Genomic DNA, 16,050 nt, shown 5'->3' on the forward strand with positions numbered 1-16,050 from the left:
AGTGATTATGCATGAAGTACCTGAAAAAAGGAGGAATTCCTCATAGTCATTCACATTCTTGTACCTTTACTCAATACCCAGCAGTAGGTAATATTGTGAGGACTTAAAGGTGAACAAAGCTACCCTAATTGGGGTGACAGGGGTCCCCAAGTTCAAGGGCAAGCTATGGTGACCATAGGAAAAGCACCTGTTCTCTCTAAGCTGAGAACAGGTGTGTGGGTGCGCTGGACAGAGAGTAAATTCCAGGCGGAGGTCGCAGCTCACATGGAAGCACAGTGAAGGGCAGGGTCAGTGTATCTGGGGGCCTGGACTGCTCAGAACGGCAGAGCACAGAGTGGACGGCCTGGCATCTCAGTTCCCTCCATGTGGCACCGAAACTGTGCCCGCAGAGTGCTCAACAGTGACCTCTAGGACATGGCCTTTCTGTCTTCAGGGATGGTCTTTTGGCCATGGGTCTGTCCTGAATCAATGATGTTCCTTTGTCACACACACTCCTTTTGATCTTACACTGTGCCTCCAAACCATGGGCTTCATTGACCCGTCCCATTAGAAGTCACTATTTGCCAGAAGGGATTCTGAAATTCCTCCAGAAATGGAAGGGTTAAGCAAACATGTGAAAACTCAGGGTGGGAAATCACCAAAATATTTTAATGGCATCAGATTAACCTTAAGTAAATAGTTTACTCCACTGTCAGGCTATCCCGTCTCAGAAAGGCTTTCTGGCCTGAACCTAGGGGGACTGACCCTCCAGGGTTGCTGGGACTGCCCTGTGATTGAACATCCTGTGTCCCAGGAGACCCCTCAGTCCCTAGAGCCCTCAGTTTGGTCACCGTACCTGTTCCATTTCACATTCTACCTTAGGCACATTCACCTTAGAGGGTGTTTTATGGATTAAGATGTTGAGCTCTGCAGAGAGGAAGCGTCATAGCAACCAAAACCCTCCTACCACCGGGTATAACAAAGGATGTGAGGTCCCCTTTATAAAGCCTTCACAAATTGTCCTTGTGTCCTTGATCTAGCTTTTTTTTTTTTTAAAAAAAAATATATTTTATTTATTTTTTACAGAAAGGAAGGGCGAGGGATAGAGAGAGAGTTAGAAACATCGATCAGCTGCCTCCTGCACACCCCCTACTGGGGATGTACCCGCAACTAAGGTACATGCCCTTGACTGGAATCAAACCTGGGACCCTTCAGTCCACAGGCCGATGCTCTATCCACTGAGCCAAACCAGCTAAGGCCGATCTAGCTTTTAAAGCCCAGAATAGAATTTATTTTCAGATGCTTTTTTGTAACAAACTGTTTATGAACATGCCCAGCTTGGATTTGGAACCCCTACCATTCCTACACAATAAACACACAGCCCAAGTAACTGCTTTGTTTTAGACAAAGATCCCAGTGGCGACTGCCACAGTCTCAGCGGCATAAAGAACACCACCTTTGGCTTGGACATCCCTGTCACCATAAAGGTAATGGCATCCTCAGGGCGGCATGTGGCATCACCAAAAGGTCAAATCAACGGGGGAGGAAGGTTATTTTCAAGCTAAGAAGCTGTTATTTAGAATAAAAGGCAATTTTCCTGACAAAACTGTTGAAAAGCATTCCTCTTTCCCCATTTTCTAAAAAAAAGATTTAAAACATTTATCATTCTCAGAGTTTGAAAAGTTCAGCTCTGAAGTAGAACTCTGAAAAGCTGAGCTCTAACCATGTAATGAAAAGACAGTAACACCACATATTTTGCTCTTATGAGTCACTAAAGCCAAAGCCCCCTGAGCCCATTTTAAACTCCGTCCCTTCCTCACCCACACAGGCCCATCGAGGTTATGGGGACAGTGGTGTTGGATCCCGCTGCCTTGTTGGAGGTCACATTACAGCAGCTTCATTTGGGCTCAAGAACCCTGGTTCCAGGTATATATCCTCAGACAGCAAAATCACATAAACCACCATTTACCCTTTTCCATATGGTTCACAGGTCAACATCCAACCACTGAGCCACACCAGCTGGGCAAAAAGGTGCCTTTTGATTTATCTTGGACCTTCCTCTTGCTTTAAGGGAATGGCAGAAAAAGCCCTGCCCTTGATAAACCAAATGTCAGAACTGGCTTTGGATTACAGCCCTCTACCTGAGTTAGATTCAGCTTTGCTAGCAGAGGGCCCGTGTGGGATACTAACTGCAGGTGTATATGGAGGGAATGTGCAGGGTGAGGCCCGCAGTTTCAGGTTCCTCATTTACAACAGGTTCCTGGTACCTCCCTCATGGGGTTGCTGGGGTTGTTGGCACACAGAGACTTCCATAAATGTCAGTCTAATGGAGAAGAAGGGTTGAAAATATGTTGCTAAAAATCATAGTAACTATGATGATGAGATTCCCTATATATCTCTCTCCCTTCCTCAAAAGATAAAGAACACATTAAAGGAAAAAAAGAAGAAGAAGAAGAAAAAAACAGAATCCAACAAAAGAATCCAAGAACATTTATTTCCACAGGTTGTTGATAAAAGACCGCAATCCAGGATAGGAGTACACTGCACTTAAAGGCAAAATTACACAGCAAGCAAGAGCTACCCCAACCCCTTTCACAGAGAAACTTCAGGAATGTTGGCCTCCTGAGGGTTTGATAAATACCCATTCTCCCATGCACTGGGAGCCCATGCTGTCCCAGATTTTCTGCAACTTCTCTGAGATGTGTGTTCACAAGCTGTATGTGTGCGTGCATGTGTGTGGGTGCACAAAAGGCTCATCTGACCTACTTAATGAAGGAGCTGAGACAATGGGTTGGAAAAAGGTACCTCAACATGACGGAGAAGCTCCCAGCCAAGGAGACTAGCTTTCTCCTCAAGAGTCCGTACATTCTAAAATGCCACCGAGGTTCCTGCAATTTGAAAGCCATTGACTGACCTTCTCCCAGTTCAGGTCTGGGTGAGACACAGGGAAGGAGAATGTGGAGACGGCCCCAGAGAGGAGAAGGGACCGAAGTCCCAGGACGTGCAGTTTGCCTCGGGTGGGGGGAGAGAGACCATTCGAAAGCCTGTGCTTGAGACTGGAACCTGAACCCTGGCACCCTGTCAGGAGCTCCGAGGTAGCCGGTGGCTGCAGTCTGACCGCTTTCCTAGTTCCGCAGCCTCTGGAACTAAGAGTGGGCAGCCTGCACGGGCAGACACAAGGCCTCTGTCTGTAGAACATCTCGGCGTTCCTCGCACAGGTGGACGGCTTACAGGAGGAGAAGGCGGATGGGGGAGGCTGAGGCTGCCATCACGGTCACAGTGAACCCATGATGGGGCTGGTGAAGTCCCTGTGGTGGGGCTGGGCCGTGGGGCCCTGTTAGGCAGCCGCCTTTGCTGCTTGTCGAGCCAGGTACTCCTGCTTCGCCTTCTCCCTGAACTCCTGTTCCCTCTGAATCAAGTACAACAAATCCCGATGCCACTGCTGCAGCTTCTGCTCGTAGGTGGCGATGTCCTCTGCTTCACAGGCGGGCAGCTGGTCTTTGATGAGCTGGGTGGTTAGCGTCAAAAGGCTCTCTGACTCAACTTTGCCCAGAGCCTGAAGCTGGGAATGTAAGGCCTGTTGGAAAGAAAGGAAAAACGAGGAGAAGGGCGTGCATGTGGAGGATATAAGGAGGAGAAGAGGTAAGTCCCTTGCAAAGTCTCACACATCCAGCTTGCAGGAAAAGGAATGCTGTCGGGAACCTGGCAGAGGCCTTCCCTCCAGGCACTGATAGCGTTTGCTCTGTTTCCCCGCAGCCCAGCCATTTGGCTAAGATGTACTACATGTCATTTCTTCCCCTTCACTTACAAACAGTAAATGAAACTCCATAAGCTGTGATTCCCTCTAGTTTCTGGTTTTAAGCCACAATGACAGCACAGGCATAACAAATCAACATTTCCACCCTGCCCTGCACTGAACCAAGCAGCCAACCCCAAGAACAAAGAACTCAAAGATGCAAACGAAATGGCAGAAGTGGCTGATAAACTGGAGGAAGCCCCTCCACATCTTCTCCTTCAGAATCACCGAGAAAAATGTTGGCCTGATGCGCGTTCCTTTTAACAGATGGAAGCCATTCAAGGACTTCTTGCTAATGGCGCGCTAACAGCTCCCTCGGGTGCTGCGCTCCACGGGCTCCACCTGCCACGCTCACAGGTCAGCCTGTAGTGCTGACTGCTCAGTCCATCGGAAATGGCAGCTGGGTTTGTTCGCACTGTATTCCCGGAGAAGTAAAGTACGAAAAACACTAATCTACTTAAGTGCTTCAAGATGTAGATCACTGGAGAGAGCCACTTATGGCCCAACTATAGCTTATACCACACATCTCCATGTTCCATACAATTGCAGTTCACTGGCACAGGCAAGGAGGTCTGCTCCCAGGGGGAGGGAATGTGAGCAGGTCTACAGGCTTCAGGTAGTGGCCAGAGGCACAGTGTGATGGGTCTGTCATATAAAATTGGGCCCAAAACAAATTACCTGAGACTAATAAATATGAAGCAACAGAAAGACAAGGAAATATAAGATGAAAATCATTACTCATGGGGTTTGAGGCCAAGGAGACAGCTTGGGACATCAGAATAAGGACTCAACTCTGAGTCAGAAAACTTTTGTTCAAGTCTAAAGCCTATGGGCTGTTTTCTCCCAGCTGCGGTGTCCTGTAACATGGATGAGCCGCATCTGTCACCCAGGGCCACAGCGAAGACAGACGAAATGCAGTGGTGTCTGATGCACAGACAGTAGCCAATAAGTATTTGTCTCTTGTCTTTTTCTGATTTTTTTTAAATGTTTTTGGAAGTGTGAGGATTAAGAATTTAATTTAGGCACTGATTTCTTTCTTTGAGGTTAAGTATATAAGAAACAATAGAAAGAGGTGGTAATTTTCAGTAACGGTGTGACAGCCTTGGTCAATATGAATATGGTAAATGATAATCTATGGGGCTCAGAAGATTTTATTTTGTTTTGTTAGCCTTTCTAAATCTGCAAAATTAGGCAAAGTTAATTGGAAAAGAATTAAGCCAGCTCTACTGTTAATTCTCTGTGAACATGGATTAACCTTTCTTTCTCAGTTTTCAAATTATAAAAAGGGAAGTGGAGCAACGACCTTACAGAATACTGGAAGAAACAGTTGGTAAAAGTACAACAGAATCCCCCTTATAACACGGGGAAATAGGTACCTCACAGCTGGTTCATGATAATTACGGAAAAGATGTAAAGGTGATAATCTGGCGAAATGTCCATCTCTCACCCCAAAGTGACATAACGGGTCAGCTGGCATGGATGGGAATGGTCTCTGCTTCATACACAGAGTTCTCCTTTGGGTAGCACTTTTTTCTCTTTGCACAAAATAGATGAGAAAAAGCAAATAAGAGGCCAAGGGTTTAACCAGTGGTTCTCAACCATAAAATTATTTTTATTGCTACTTCATAACTGTAATGTTGCTACTGTTATGAATCGTAATGTAAATATCTGATATGCAGGATGGTCTTAGGCGACCCCTGTGAAAGGGTCGTTCGACCGCCAAAGGGGTCGTGACCCACAGGTTGAGAACCGCTGGTTTAAACTCTGAACATGGCTCTTTTTTTCTGACGACCACAGAGGCTTTGGGGGTGTTAGCTGAGAGCTACCAAAGGCAGCTTCAGTGCTCAGGGCTGCTGAAAGGGAGAGTGGCCTTGTTTCCATCTTCCACGCGGGACAAGAGAGCATTTCTAATGGCCTCATACACAACACAAAGCCGCCAAGAGGAGCAGAGGAAGATGCCTGCATCTAACCTTCATCCTGCTCAAGTGTGGCTTGGTAATTCCTACCTGCATCTCTGGGTTGTCAAGCACGCTTAGCACAACATGGAGAAAGGACCAGATCCTTTCCTCTCGGGGTTGGAGTCAGGTGATGGCTAGGAGGAGGCAAGTTATTACGGACCCACCAGGCACATGTCAGGGATGAGGGGTAATGACATGCTGCCTTAGCAACCCATTAGCTCAAGTACAAAAAGGAGCCTAGATATTTACATTTGTTCCTTTTAAGACCACTTCCTGTGTGAAGCAATAAAAATGCAATTTTTGATGTCAGTTTTTAACGCCTTTGTGTGTGACATTAATGCATGAAAGGACTGCCTGTCTATCACTGAGGCAGAGAGCATGCTTAATGCACAGCTGAGTGCTGTGACTAACCTTAAATCGCTCCAGGTAGCGGGGAAGCTTGGACTGTTCGGTTTCTTCCACGTCCAACTGCTCCACCAGCTCTTCTGGGCCCGGGCTGTCCTCCCCTCCTTGGGGCTGTTCCTCTGAGGACTCCTGGGCCGGAGCCGTCAGAGCCTGCAGCGCTCTGTCCAGCACGTCGAGCTGTGGGGCAGAAAGGGGCAGGGACTCATCAGCTCATGGCCCTGAGAGCACACTGAGAAGAGAGGCTGGAGAAGGGAAAAGAAGGAAATCCGGGATCTAAAAAGTGGTGAGAAGAGTTCTCTTATCAAATTATAGGAAACAGAAATGGTTATATGATTTCCATTAGAAACATCCTGTCGGACGGCATGGAAAACTTCGTACAAAACAATGGTACAAATAAGCAAGCACAGAGTTATTTGTATATGAATCAGCACAAGGGCATTTGATTTTACATTTAATCAACCAGGTAGGAATCCAAGAATTATGCTCAATGGGCACAAAAGAATGCCCTTCCCATGTCTTTCTTCTGTAGTCAGTTTGGAATTGGGAGAAAGGCAAAGACAAACCAGCATAGACCACAACCAACAAAGGCCACCGCGAATGCACGGTGAAGCTTCTGAGCCCCGGCGAGGGCCTCCTTCAGATGTTAGCTCGCAGAGTATCTGTAAAGTAGGGATCCCCGCAACCCACATTGCTGCTGGCAAAGACCAGAGGCACACATGAAATTCACTTTCACGAGGTGGTGTCTGTGACTTAGCAAGGAAGTAAATTATACAACAGAGGCTTTGTTCTGTCCCCTGTCCCTCACCACGTTCACCTTGGGGCACACCTCCTCGACCCAGAGGGACTAATCATCAGAGATGGCACAGAAACAACCTCACAGCCAGCACTAGCACCGGTTTCAACACACATTAATTCTGTCCATGCCACGTTAGAGCAAAAATCCGGAAATACTCCAAGGCCTTTTAATGGCACTAATACACTGCACTCAAACCTGACACATGCCCCGTTCTTGCTGACATCTGAATCACATTCTTATTAAGTCAGAACACAAAGAATGCAAATCTGGCTCAGAGTAGAAGGACTATTTCCTCGGCAAAGTACTAATGTACAATTTTGTTTTCAATCACTAGCACTGACGATAGCAGGACTAAGTAGGAATATATATTTAGAAGTGTGTATGCTGTTATAAACCTGGCAAAGAACATAATGGTTCGCTAGACATTAGCATGCTGAGCCACTACAGGAACCAGACTTGTACATCTCCCGACTGAAATGAAAGCCAAAAGGCGAGTCCTAGTGATCAGGGTCAAGGTAAAACAAATAAACAGCTCACAGTTAACTTTCACAGCCTAGAAGGAAACCACCACTCTGACACAAAAGCTGCTTGGATAGGAGTGGACACTGTGGCTTCCACTGTGGGGTGTAGGGTCATGTGGCTCTAAGATCCCTCATCTCCTGTAGCCTGACCTAAGTCTCCTAACTGGTGTCAAGAGTCCTCGGTGACTAAGAGAGATGAGCTTGGGACTGAAGGACAGCCTCCTGGTCCAGGCAGCACGAACGCCTTGACCTCTAAGGGACATCTGATCCGGGTCTCAGCACTGGGCATTCACCATGGAACTCATAAATGGAAGGGAAAGAAGGCTATGCCATCTCTAGTCCCCAGATTCATTTCTGTGGGCTCAGGAAAAGTTGCCATTTAGTCTCCCAGGGATCTAGGGTACAGAAAGGCCAACATTTTTAAGCGGAATCTTAACCTCTCCTGAGCTGCCACAGAGATTTTATTGGGGAGTGGGCAGTATTTTATTGAACTCAGGGGAGGGGAAGAGGTTCCCTCCTAGACAGTGGGCTATAAAGTCAACAGTAATCATATTTTCTAGTACATTTGGTCAGTAACATTGAGAATGTTTGTGGCTTTTCATTCCTTTTCATCTGAATAAGTACATGATTCTACAGAAATAAAAAAGAAGTAGGGGACAGGGGAAGACAAAAAAACAAATACAAAACACAACTTAAGAGGTAGCTAACTCCCATTGAATTAAGATGGAGGAACATACCGCTTCTCTACATAGCTTTCCATCTTCTGGGGAGGAGGCCACCTTCTCCATCACCTGAAGGGCTCTGTCAAGGTAGCCTGGTCGCCACAGCAGAGGCATGTCGTGGTACACAGCCCGCAGCCCTCGCTGCAGTTCCACCTTCCCTGTGGCCAAAGGAGCAAGGAGAAAGCTCAGCCACGCCTTCCCACTAGGCCTGAGACAGGGGCACCCGCGCACACCCACCGGGCAGCTCTAGAAACAGAGAAGGATCATTTCATATCTGTGCCGAGGGCCCAACCCCACCCAGCCACCTGTGACATTTAGATGGATGGTGCAGAATGTGGTAAGATTCACTGAATATGTTTTTTGATACACAATTTTATGAACTTGTTTCTCCTCTTTTTCACCTGGACTGGTGGGGATTATCATGAGGACGTCTGCAGCGTAGGCTGAGGGCAATTTAGAGAGGCCGATAAATCCGCCTCTAAGTGGAGCTGCCCTTATAAAATGAGTCAAACAACTGAAACACTACTTTTGTTTTAAGAACAAAATCTTCCTCAGAAAAAAATTCTACATCTTTCCTACACTGAAAACCTTGTCAACATTGGACAACTTGCCCGGCCAGGAAATGTGGGACAGTTTTTGAAATGCTCCCAAACGTCCCATTGACTGTCCTCATGAAAAAAAAAATATCCCATTTTGCTCTTTTGTCCTTTATTTGAGTGTTATCAGTGCTAAAGGCATAAAGTTCGCATCATCCTCTGGCTCTCAGGACATGAGTGTTCCTCCTGGTACCTCAAACCATCATCCCCCCCTGGAACTCAGGATGCCAGACTGCAGAGTCCTCTGGTGGGGGCACTGTCTGTACTCCTGGGGCCCAGAGCCCCCTCTGCACTAATGACCAAAGTCACCTTGAGCTGTCAGGTCTCAAATCCACCTTCACTTATCTTTCCTGGGAAGGAGGATTTGGAAAAGCTCTAGCAGGACATAAATAGACAAAGCTTATCAGGTGACAGTTAACTTTAGAGCTTTAAGATGCTTGGGGCCGGACTGTGGCCACATTCTGGGAAGCGGCTGCCATAGAGGTGAGAGGGGCTGTCCAGCACAGGACACACAAGAACAAATAGCGTCTAATGGGACAGCTGCCAGTCCCAATGCCCCAGGGCCTCTGCTCAGAAACAACAACAAAGTACATTTTCCTAGCCCTGACAACTTCCTGAATAATTCCTACAGTATAATAGACTTGAATGCACATCTGAAGGCAAAAACATGTAAATCAGAATTGAAAAGAGGTGGCAAATAAGGAGAATATGACTTCTTAAAAGTGTTCAACTCTTTCGTGAGTCTGACAGCCCGTCTGGTAAGCTCTGAAATTCCTCCCTGAGTCACTTTATATCAGGATCAACCTCCAAGGATGCCACATCACATTCTATTGAAGTGAACGTCAAAGGCAGCCAAACTGCTATAACAAAATAAGCAGCTCAAAGTTAACTTTTACACCCTACTAATGAAATAGCCAATGTTTTCAAACACAAAGGTCAGCAGAAGCAACGAATAATCACGAGAAGGTGCTTCCTCAAATGCCTATCAAGTAAGGCAAAGCCTGGAAGAATAATGACATAATATGCACTTAGTAAACCTCTGCAAACAGGGCACATTTAAGGCCGAATCTTACTTGCCCTGATTGCACAGAGCCCAGGTTCTGAGGCCACACTGCAGAGGCTTCGCTTCCTGACCCGGCTGGTCCAGGGCAGTCAGGGCCCTTCCCCGGCACAGCCACACTGTGCCAATGAGCCACTCACTGCTTTCCTGAAGTGCTACCAGTGGTGCTGAGTTTCTCTTCCCTCACCTGAAAACAATAGCAAGGAGAGGACTTCAACCCTAACTCTCAATGTCTTACTCCCTGGACTTCAAATCTAAAGAGAGAGAAAGATGTTGTTAATACTGGAGAAGATTCTACTGGCTGGTTCTCCCAAAAGGGGGCCAGAACTTTCCTTTTGCGCTCTAGCCCTTCCTCACACTGATTACCACTAAATATAATCTGTGGCCACCAGCACTAGTTCTCAGCTTGCAAGTTGGCAACAGTAAGGCCATCAAAGGTTATTTCTTTGTGCCTAAAAGTGAAAGTTGTATAGAAATTTACTAGCAAATCTAAATCAAACTATAATTTTATTGTGAAGGAGAAGAGTGCATTAGTTATCCTGATGAAACACAATATCTGTAAGGATCACTTAGCTTACCCAGAAGTGCATAGCCATACAGCTGGGAACTCAAACCCACTGAGTTCTTTTGTTTTAGGCCTGGGAGTAATAGGGATGCACCGAAGTTCCTCTCCTCTTCCCACTGCAACAGAATATACCAGGTCACTGTCCAGATAAGCAATGAATACTTTACACAAAAATGTGATTTTTAATAACATGGAGGAAAAAGAACATGTCATAGCATTAAGTTAAAAAAGCAAAATAATAAAGCTATAGATACACTATAATCACAATTTTGTAAATAAAAGGTATTTATGTTTCATGAAAAACACAGAATGTTAACAGATTTCTGGGTAGTGAAATTATGAGTAATTTTGGTTTTCTTCTTTGTACTTTTCTTTATTTTCTAAAATTTTGGCAATGAATAAGAGCTCCTTTTACAATCAGAAAAGCAAAACCAAACTAAAATAAAGAGTATACTCTGGATCAACATTGCCTGGGGCAATCAACAAAAACTGACACGCTGCCAGCCCCATGTTCACTCCCATGGCTATGACATGATAGAGCAAGCTTTTGAATTTTAAACAATTCAGCAACGACAGGATTCCCATTTGACAGTGTTAAAATAAATACAACTATTAGGCTGCTTTTAGGTAGATCTGTGCCTATCAAAAATAAATTAGGCAATCAGAAACACTTAGTGATCATTTCTTTCAGCCCAGGGTGCAAAATTACACTTCAATAAAATTGGAGCCTTTGAGACATGAGCAAATGGGGCAACGCCACAGCAGTGCTAAGCTTGCAGCAGAACAGCAACAGCAGACAGGGATTCCCTGGAAAAGCGGGCCCGGAGGAGAGCCTTGGCAATGCCCCAGACACGAGAGCTGGGGCCAGTCAGTGCCACTGAGTACACACTGGCCTGAGCCCCTCTCGCTTGGAAACACAGAACACAAAGCTCAGGCTGCCCAGCGCTGGTGTCTGCACACGGAGGTCAGGGGGGAAGCAGGGAATGAATGCGGTCTGCAACTCGGTGTGAGTGAGGCACTCCAGGTGCTAATGGGCACTCAAAGATTTTCCTGGGGATGGGCTTTGTGCGACAAAAGTGTAATTTCTTCAGGTCTGAAAAAAGAAAAGGCCTTGGGAGAGAAACAAAGCCTCCCCAGGCACTTCTGAGCACAGATAAGTGAAATTGCTGGTGATTAAGGACCAGGTCCTTTCAGTTTCAAAAGCAAATCACTCACTATAGGTTTGATTTCCCCACATAAACTGCAAGAAAAGGGGCCAGTGAATAATAAATGAGCCTTAAAAAATTTTTTTCTTTCTTTAAGGAAACCATGGTTTAAGTATCAGAATGCAATAGGGCGAAAAGCCAAGTGAGCGGTATCCTTGCTGTGCTGGGAGCCAAGCAACATGGTGATAGCGACAGGAATGGCCATATTCCCAAAGGACTTTTAAAAAGGTGAAAACAAACAAAAACAAAATGAGTGTCTTAGAAGTGTTTTTTAAAAAATGGTCTGAGAATAATGCAACCAAGGCTGAAATATTACTATAGAAGGTTATGGACTAAGTCAGGTGCTATTTCACCAATGTCCTCTAGGTTTTTCCATTTTATGCTTCTGCCTCTCCCATTAATACAAAGCAAACCCACATTCTCTCCCCTCCCCATCACTTCAGTTAGACATCTCAGAACACCTGCCTACACTTGCTGTCTCCCTTCTGCACCTCTAACTCACTCCACAATCCACTCCAATTTGGTTTCCTGCTCCATTATTCTATGGAAACAAAGGTTATTATTTTGTGCCTTCATGCCACTGCATTTAATGAAGTTTAAAAAGGTCCTCATCTTACTCAGAAGCATGCTATACTGCAGACCACTCTCTTCCCGTGGGTTTTGTGGTCTGCACATTTCTATTTCCTTTTTGCTCTGTGGCTCATTTTCAGACATTTACACATGGATGTATAAATTTTATATCCAGATTTTTCCATTAAGCTCCTGATTTCCCTTGTGCAATCTCGACTGTCTCAAAATGCAAAATCTTCAGAGCCATACTTCAGAGCTAAATTAATGATTTTCTTCATAAAACCCAGTCTTTTTCCAGAGTTCCCTTTGCAAACACATGGCAACCCCTCTGTCCAGATACACAAGCCAGAAACTGAGATAAGATTTGACCCCAGTTTTCCTGCCTCCACATCTAGCTCATCATCATGTTGTCTGCCTCCCAAACATGCCCATTGGCTACGCTCTAACTCCACCACAGCCTGGTCCCAAACTACCATTATCTCTTGCTCAGAGAACCATAATCATCTCCTACGTGCTCTGGCCACAGCCATCCCGGTCCCACTCTGATCTTTTATGCACATTACAGCCAGAGGCATCTTTTTAATACAAATCTGATCATGTCACACCTCTGCTAAAAACTTTTCAATGGTTTCTCCCTATTTTAGGATGAAGACAAATAGCTTAGCATGATCTATATTTTCCTACCTTGTCTCATCCTACAGCTGCCTTCCATTCTCTCTGTTGCAGCTACACTGATTATCTTCCTATCTTCCTCCAGTCCCTTTCTGCTCATCATATTCTTTCTGCTTCTGCACATGTTTTGGATTTTCTTCCCCCTTTTCAGCCAGTTAATTTCTAGTCATCCTTCAAATATTAACCCAAGAACTATTTCCATAAGAAAGCCTTTCCTAACCTAAGTTTAAAATACAAACAAAAATTCCTATAGCCTTTCATAGACCACATCTTTGTAGTACTCATTATAGTCATAATTTTATATTTGTGTTTCATTTTTAAGTGCCTGTAATCTTCTTAGATTGTAGGCAGGAAATGTTTGCTTACCTTTGTGCACAGGTATGAAATGTTATAGGTGCTTAATACATATTTAATGAGATAATGAATATGGTGTTTGCCATAAGCTATTAACACTCATCTTAGAAAAGCAAACACACCATAACTTCTTTAGAATGTGGGCTGGACCAGATGACATTTTCAGTTCTTACCCAAATAAGAATTAAAAAAAAATTTTTTCTTATTGGTTTCAGAGAAGAAGGGACAAGGGAGAGAGAGATAGAAACATCAATGATTAGAGAGAATCATTGATCAGCAGCTGCCTCCTGCATGCCCCCTACTGGGGATTGAGCCCACAACCTGGACATGTGCTCTTGACCGGAATCAAACCCGGGACCCTTCAGTCCACAGGTCGACGTTCTAGCCACTGAGCAGAACTTGCTAGGGCCCAAATCAGAATTTTTTAATGTTATATTTAAGGTTAAGGGCAAATAATAGGATCAGACTTCCTGGCTTCATAAGGCAGTTTCATGCTATTAACTGACATCCCTGTGCCCCAGCCTTCTCATCTGTACAAAGTTGTGAGAACTGACTGCATTAATAAATTTCCTGGTATAAAGTGCTATTTAAACATTAGTTATTGTGTTATCGCTGTTGTTATTCTTAGGACAGCAATAAATAATGACTAAATACCTAACCTAATGGAAAAACCAAAACCTGACATTCTGGATTGACCCACTGTAACCTTAGGAAAGTACTGATAAAAATTAAATAATTGGTATTTAATACCTAGGGTTGTGGTCAAAGTCAGCAGCCTCATTTCTTCTTTGATATGCCAGGTCCAGCTCTCACTGACTATCTGTTACCCATTTCTGAAGAGCACTGGAACTAGATCGTTTCAAAACGTGCCTAAGCACTTTCACTTGCGATTCTCGTGAGTGGAGGACATCCAGTTCCACTTCGTTAGAAAGCACTAACTACAATGGAGCGCAAACACTCATTCCTCGTTGAACACAGCCACAGAGCTGCCCACAGACAGCTCTTTCCAGATCCGAGAGCCGGGGTTTCCTCTGGCTACCTCAGCCTGCCCAGTAGCCACTACCTGCTTTTTCTGAGGTTCTGGGGAACTGCTTGAAGGTAGATCACTTACAGTGAAGTCTGTCTTCTTTGCTAGGCAGTGGTATAAAACATAGAGGGAGAGAAGCTGGGTGGAAGGTACTTCAAAGGCTTCTTGCATCATGACCTCAAAAACCACGGATAAAGCATCTGGCAGGAAGATCAAAGTGAAAACGAGAGCAAATTAGCTGCAGGTAACATCACCAAATCTGTATTTAACTATAAATACTCTTATAAAAACATGGGGCACGATAGAAAAATAAACAGAAGTAAGAAGTAAAAAATGTGGCTCTGTTCCTAGTTCTTCCCAAACCTTTAGCTTCTATTGTACATACTTGTATGCACTGAACCAGGGGCTACTGTACCACTCTCCTCAAGGACATTGAATAAACCACTTACTTTCTCCCAGCATCAAGTTCCTAATGATAAAATATCATTTGTCCCATCTACTTCAAAGGACTGTTGGACAGTCCAACAAAATAATATATATGAAGATGCCTCATACATGTCTATCAGCTGGAAGAGCTCAGGCACACAGAAAGGAGGCAAATATATTTTCCAGATCACCCTGACAAGCAGAGTGGGGCCGGGATGATTGTTCCATTCTGTGTTCTGGCACCTTCTCCTTGTTAGGGCAAAAGAAGACAAATGCTAGAGGCAATCCTCAATCCCAGGTATTATTTCAAAGACAAAAAACTGATTAATATAAAGAGGACTATTGAACTCAGTTTAAAAGACTTGAACAGGGGAAAGGAAAATGCTCATTCATAAATTATAAGCACCTGAGTGTAATATACAACGTATTTGTTTCCACATGAACACTGGTCACAGGAATTCGGACATTGAGCAATTTTTATTTTCCCTCAATATTCCACAACATAGCCAGAAGCCAAGAAAATCAAGTTCAAACAATTTCCTCTTCTTAGTATTGTTAAATTAGAGAATGTTAATATTGATTTAAATTGTGGAACCTGCATTTAGCAGACACAAATATTTCTAACGAACTGAGTTGTTATGTTAACCAATTTTTGCATACAGTCATAATTATAAGAGTTAGCACTGATTTGCAGCTGTTTCTAGCCAGCTGGTTTTGTACATGTTGTCATGGTTTGGAATGAGGCCACAAGCAAGAATTTCTATATTCTTTTTATAAATGGGGAAACTGAGATAGACAAGCAGACCAGGAAGTCATCTAGTCAGTAGCAAAGTAATGACCTGGAAGATATTAAAAAAAAAAAAAAGAAAGAAAAGAAAAAATGAAAAAAACAACAACAACTGCAAATAAAACAATATTTTAAAAGCAAAATTAAAGCTAAAAGTCCAGTTTTTTTAAAAAATGTAGTTCTGCCAGTATCTGTTCACAGAATCTAAAATTACACATGAAAAAGAAATCAAATTTACTTTATCTGTCATTATTTATATTCTATATTTCCATCAGCTTGAGAAGTAAAATTATATTGGCTATATAATTAATTTTAATTTTCCTCCATAATCACTTATGTTCTTTGATATTTCTTATCCTAACAAAAATATTTTTTTTTTCTAATTTTTGCCATAAGTGATAATAATCTTAATCACAAATTTACTTTAAACATTTTCAATACTATTTACTCTGCATTTAGAAAAAGAACTCCATTGGAGACTGTCAGGGTCCCATCTGACCACTCTGTAGAGTCTGCTGCAATCACCATCTTTCCTTGGCTCCCCTATTGCGGCTGAGGTGAAAGAGCCACTTTAATGTCACGGGATCAGAGAATTTGGGTTAAAGAGATCT

The 16,050-nt window shown here is 44.0% G+C and overlaps 1 protein-coding gene across 8 annotated transcripts in view; it reads right to left on the minus strand.

Moving 5' to 3' along the window:
* Positions 1-2,446: 2,446 nt before the first annotated feature.
* The window catches only part of MRPS27 (mitochondrial ribosomal protein S27), a 79,320-nt gene continuing 65,716 nt past the window's right edge, over positions 2,447-16,050 (minus strand). For 7 of the 8 annotated variants that reach the window (XM_036308259.1, XM_036308257.1, XM_036308260.1 and 4 more), the window contains 5 exons: positions 14,311-14,426; positions 10,412-10,514; positions 8,193-8,335; positions 6,145-6,315; positions 2,447-3,556 (listed from right to left, as the gene is read on the minus strand). In XM_036308259.1, the coding sequence (XP_036164152.1) occupies positions 3,317-3,556; positions 6,145-6,315; positions 8,193-8,335; positions 10,412-10,514; positions 14,311-14,426 (773 nt within the window). In that variant the 3' untranslated portion in view covers positions 2,447-3,316. The remainder of the gene's footprint in view (positions 3,557-6,144; positions 6,316-8,192; positions 8,336-10,411; positions 10,515-14,310; positions 14,427-16,050) is intronic. The other variant, XM_036308264.1, reaches the window with a different exon arrangement.

This window comes from Myotis myotis, unplaced genomic scaffold (assembly GCF_014108235.1).
Source record: "Myotis myotis isolate mMyoMyo1 unplaced genomic scaffold, mMyoMyo1.p scaffold_m19_p_5, whole genome shotgun sequence".
In the NCBI taxonomy this organism is placed as follows: domain Eukaryota; kingdom Metazoa; phylum Chordata; class Mammalia; order Chiroptera; family Vespertilionidae; genus Myotis; species Myotis myotis.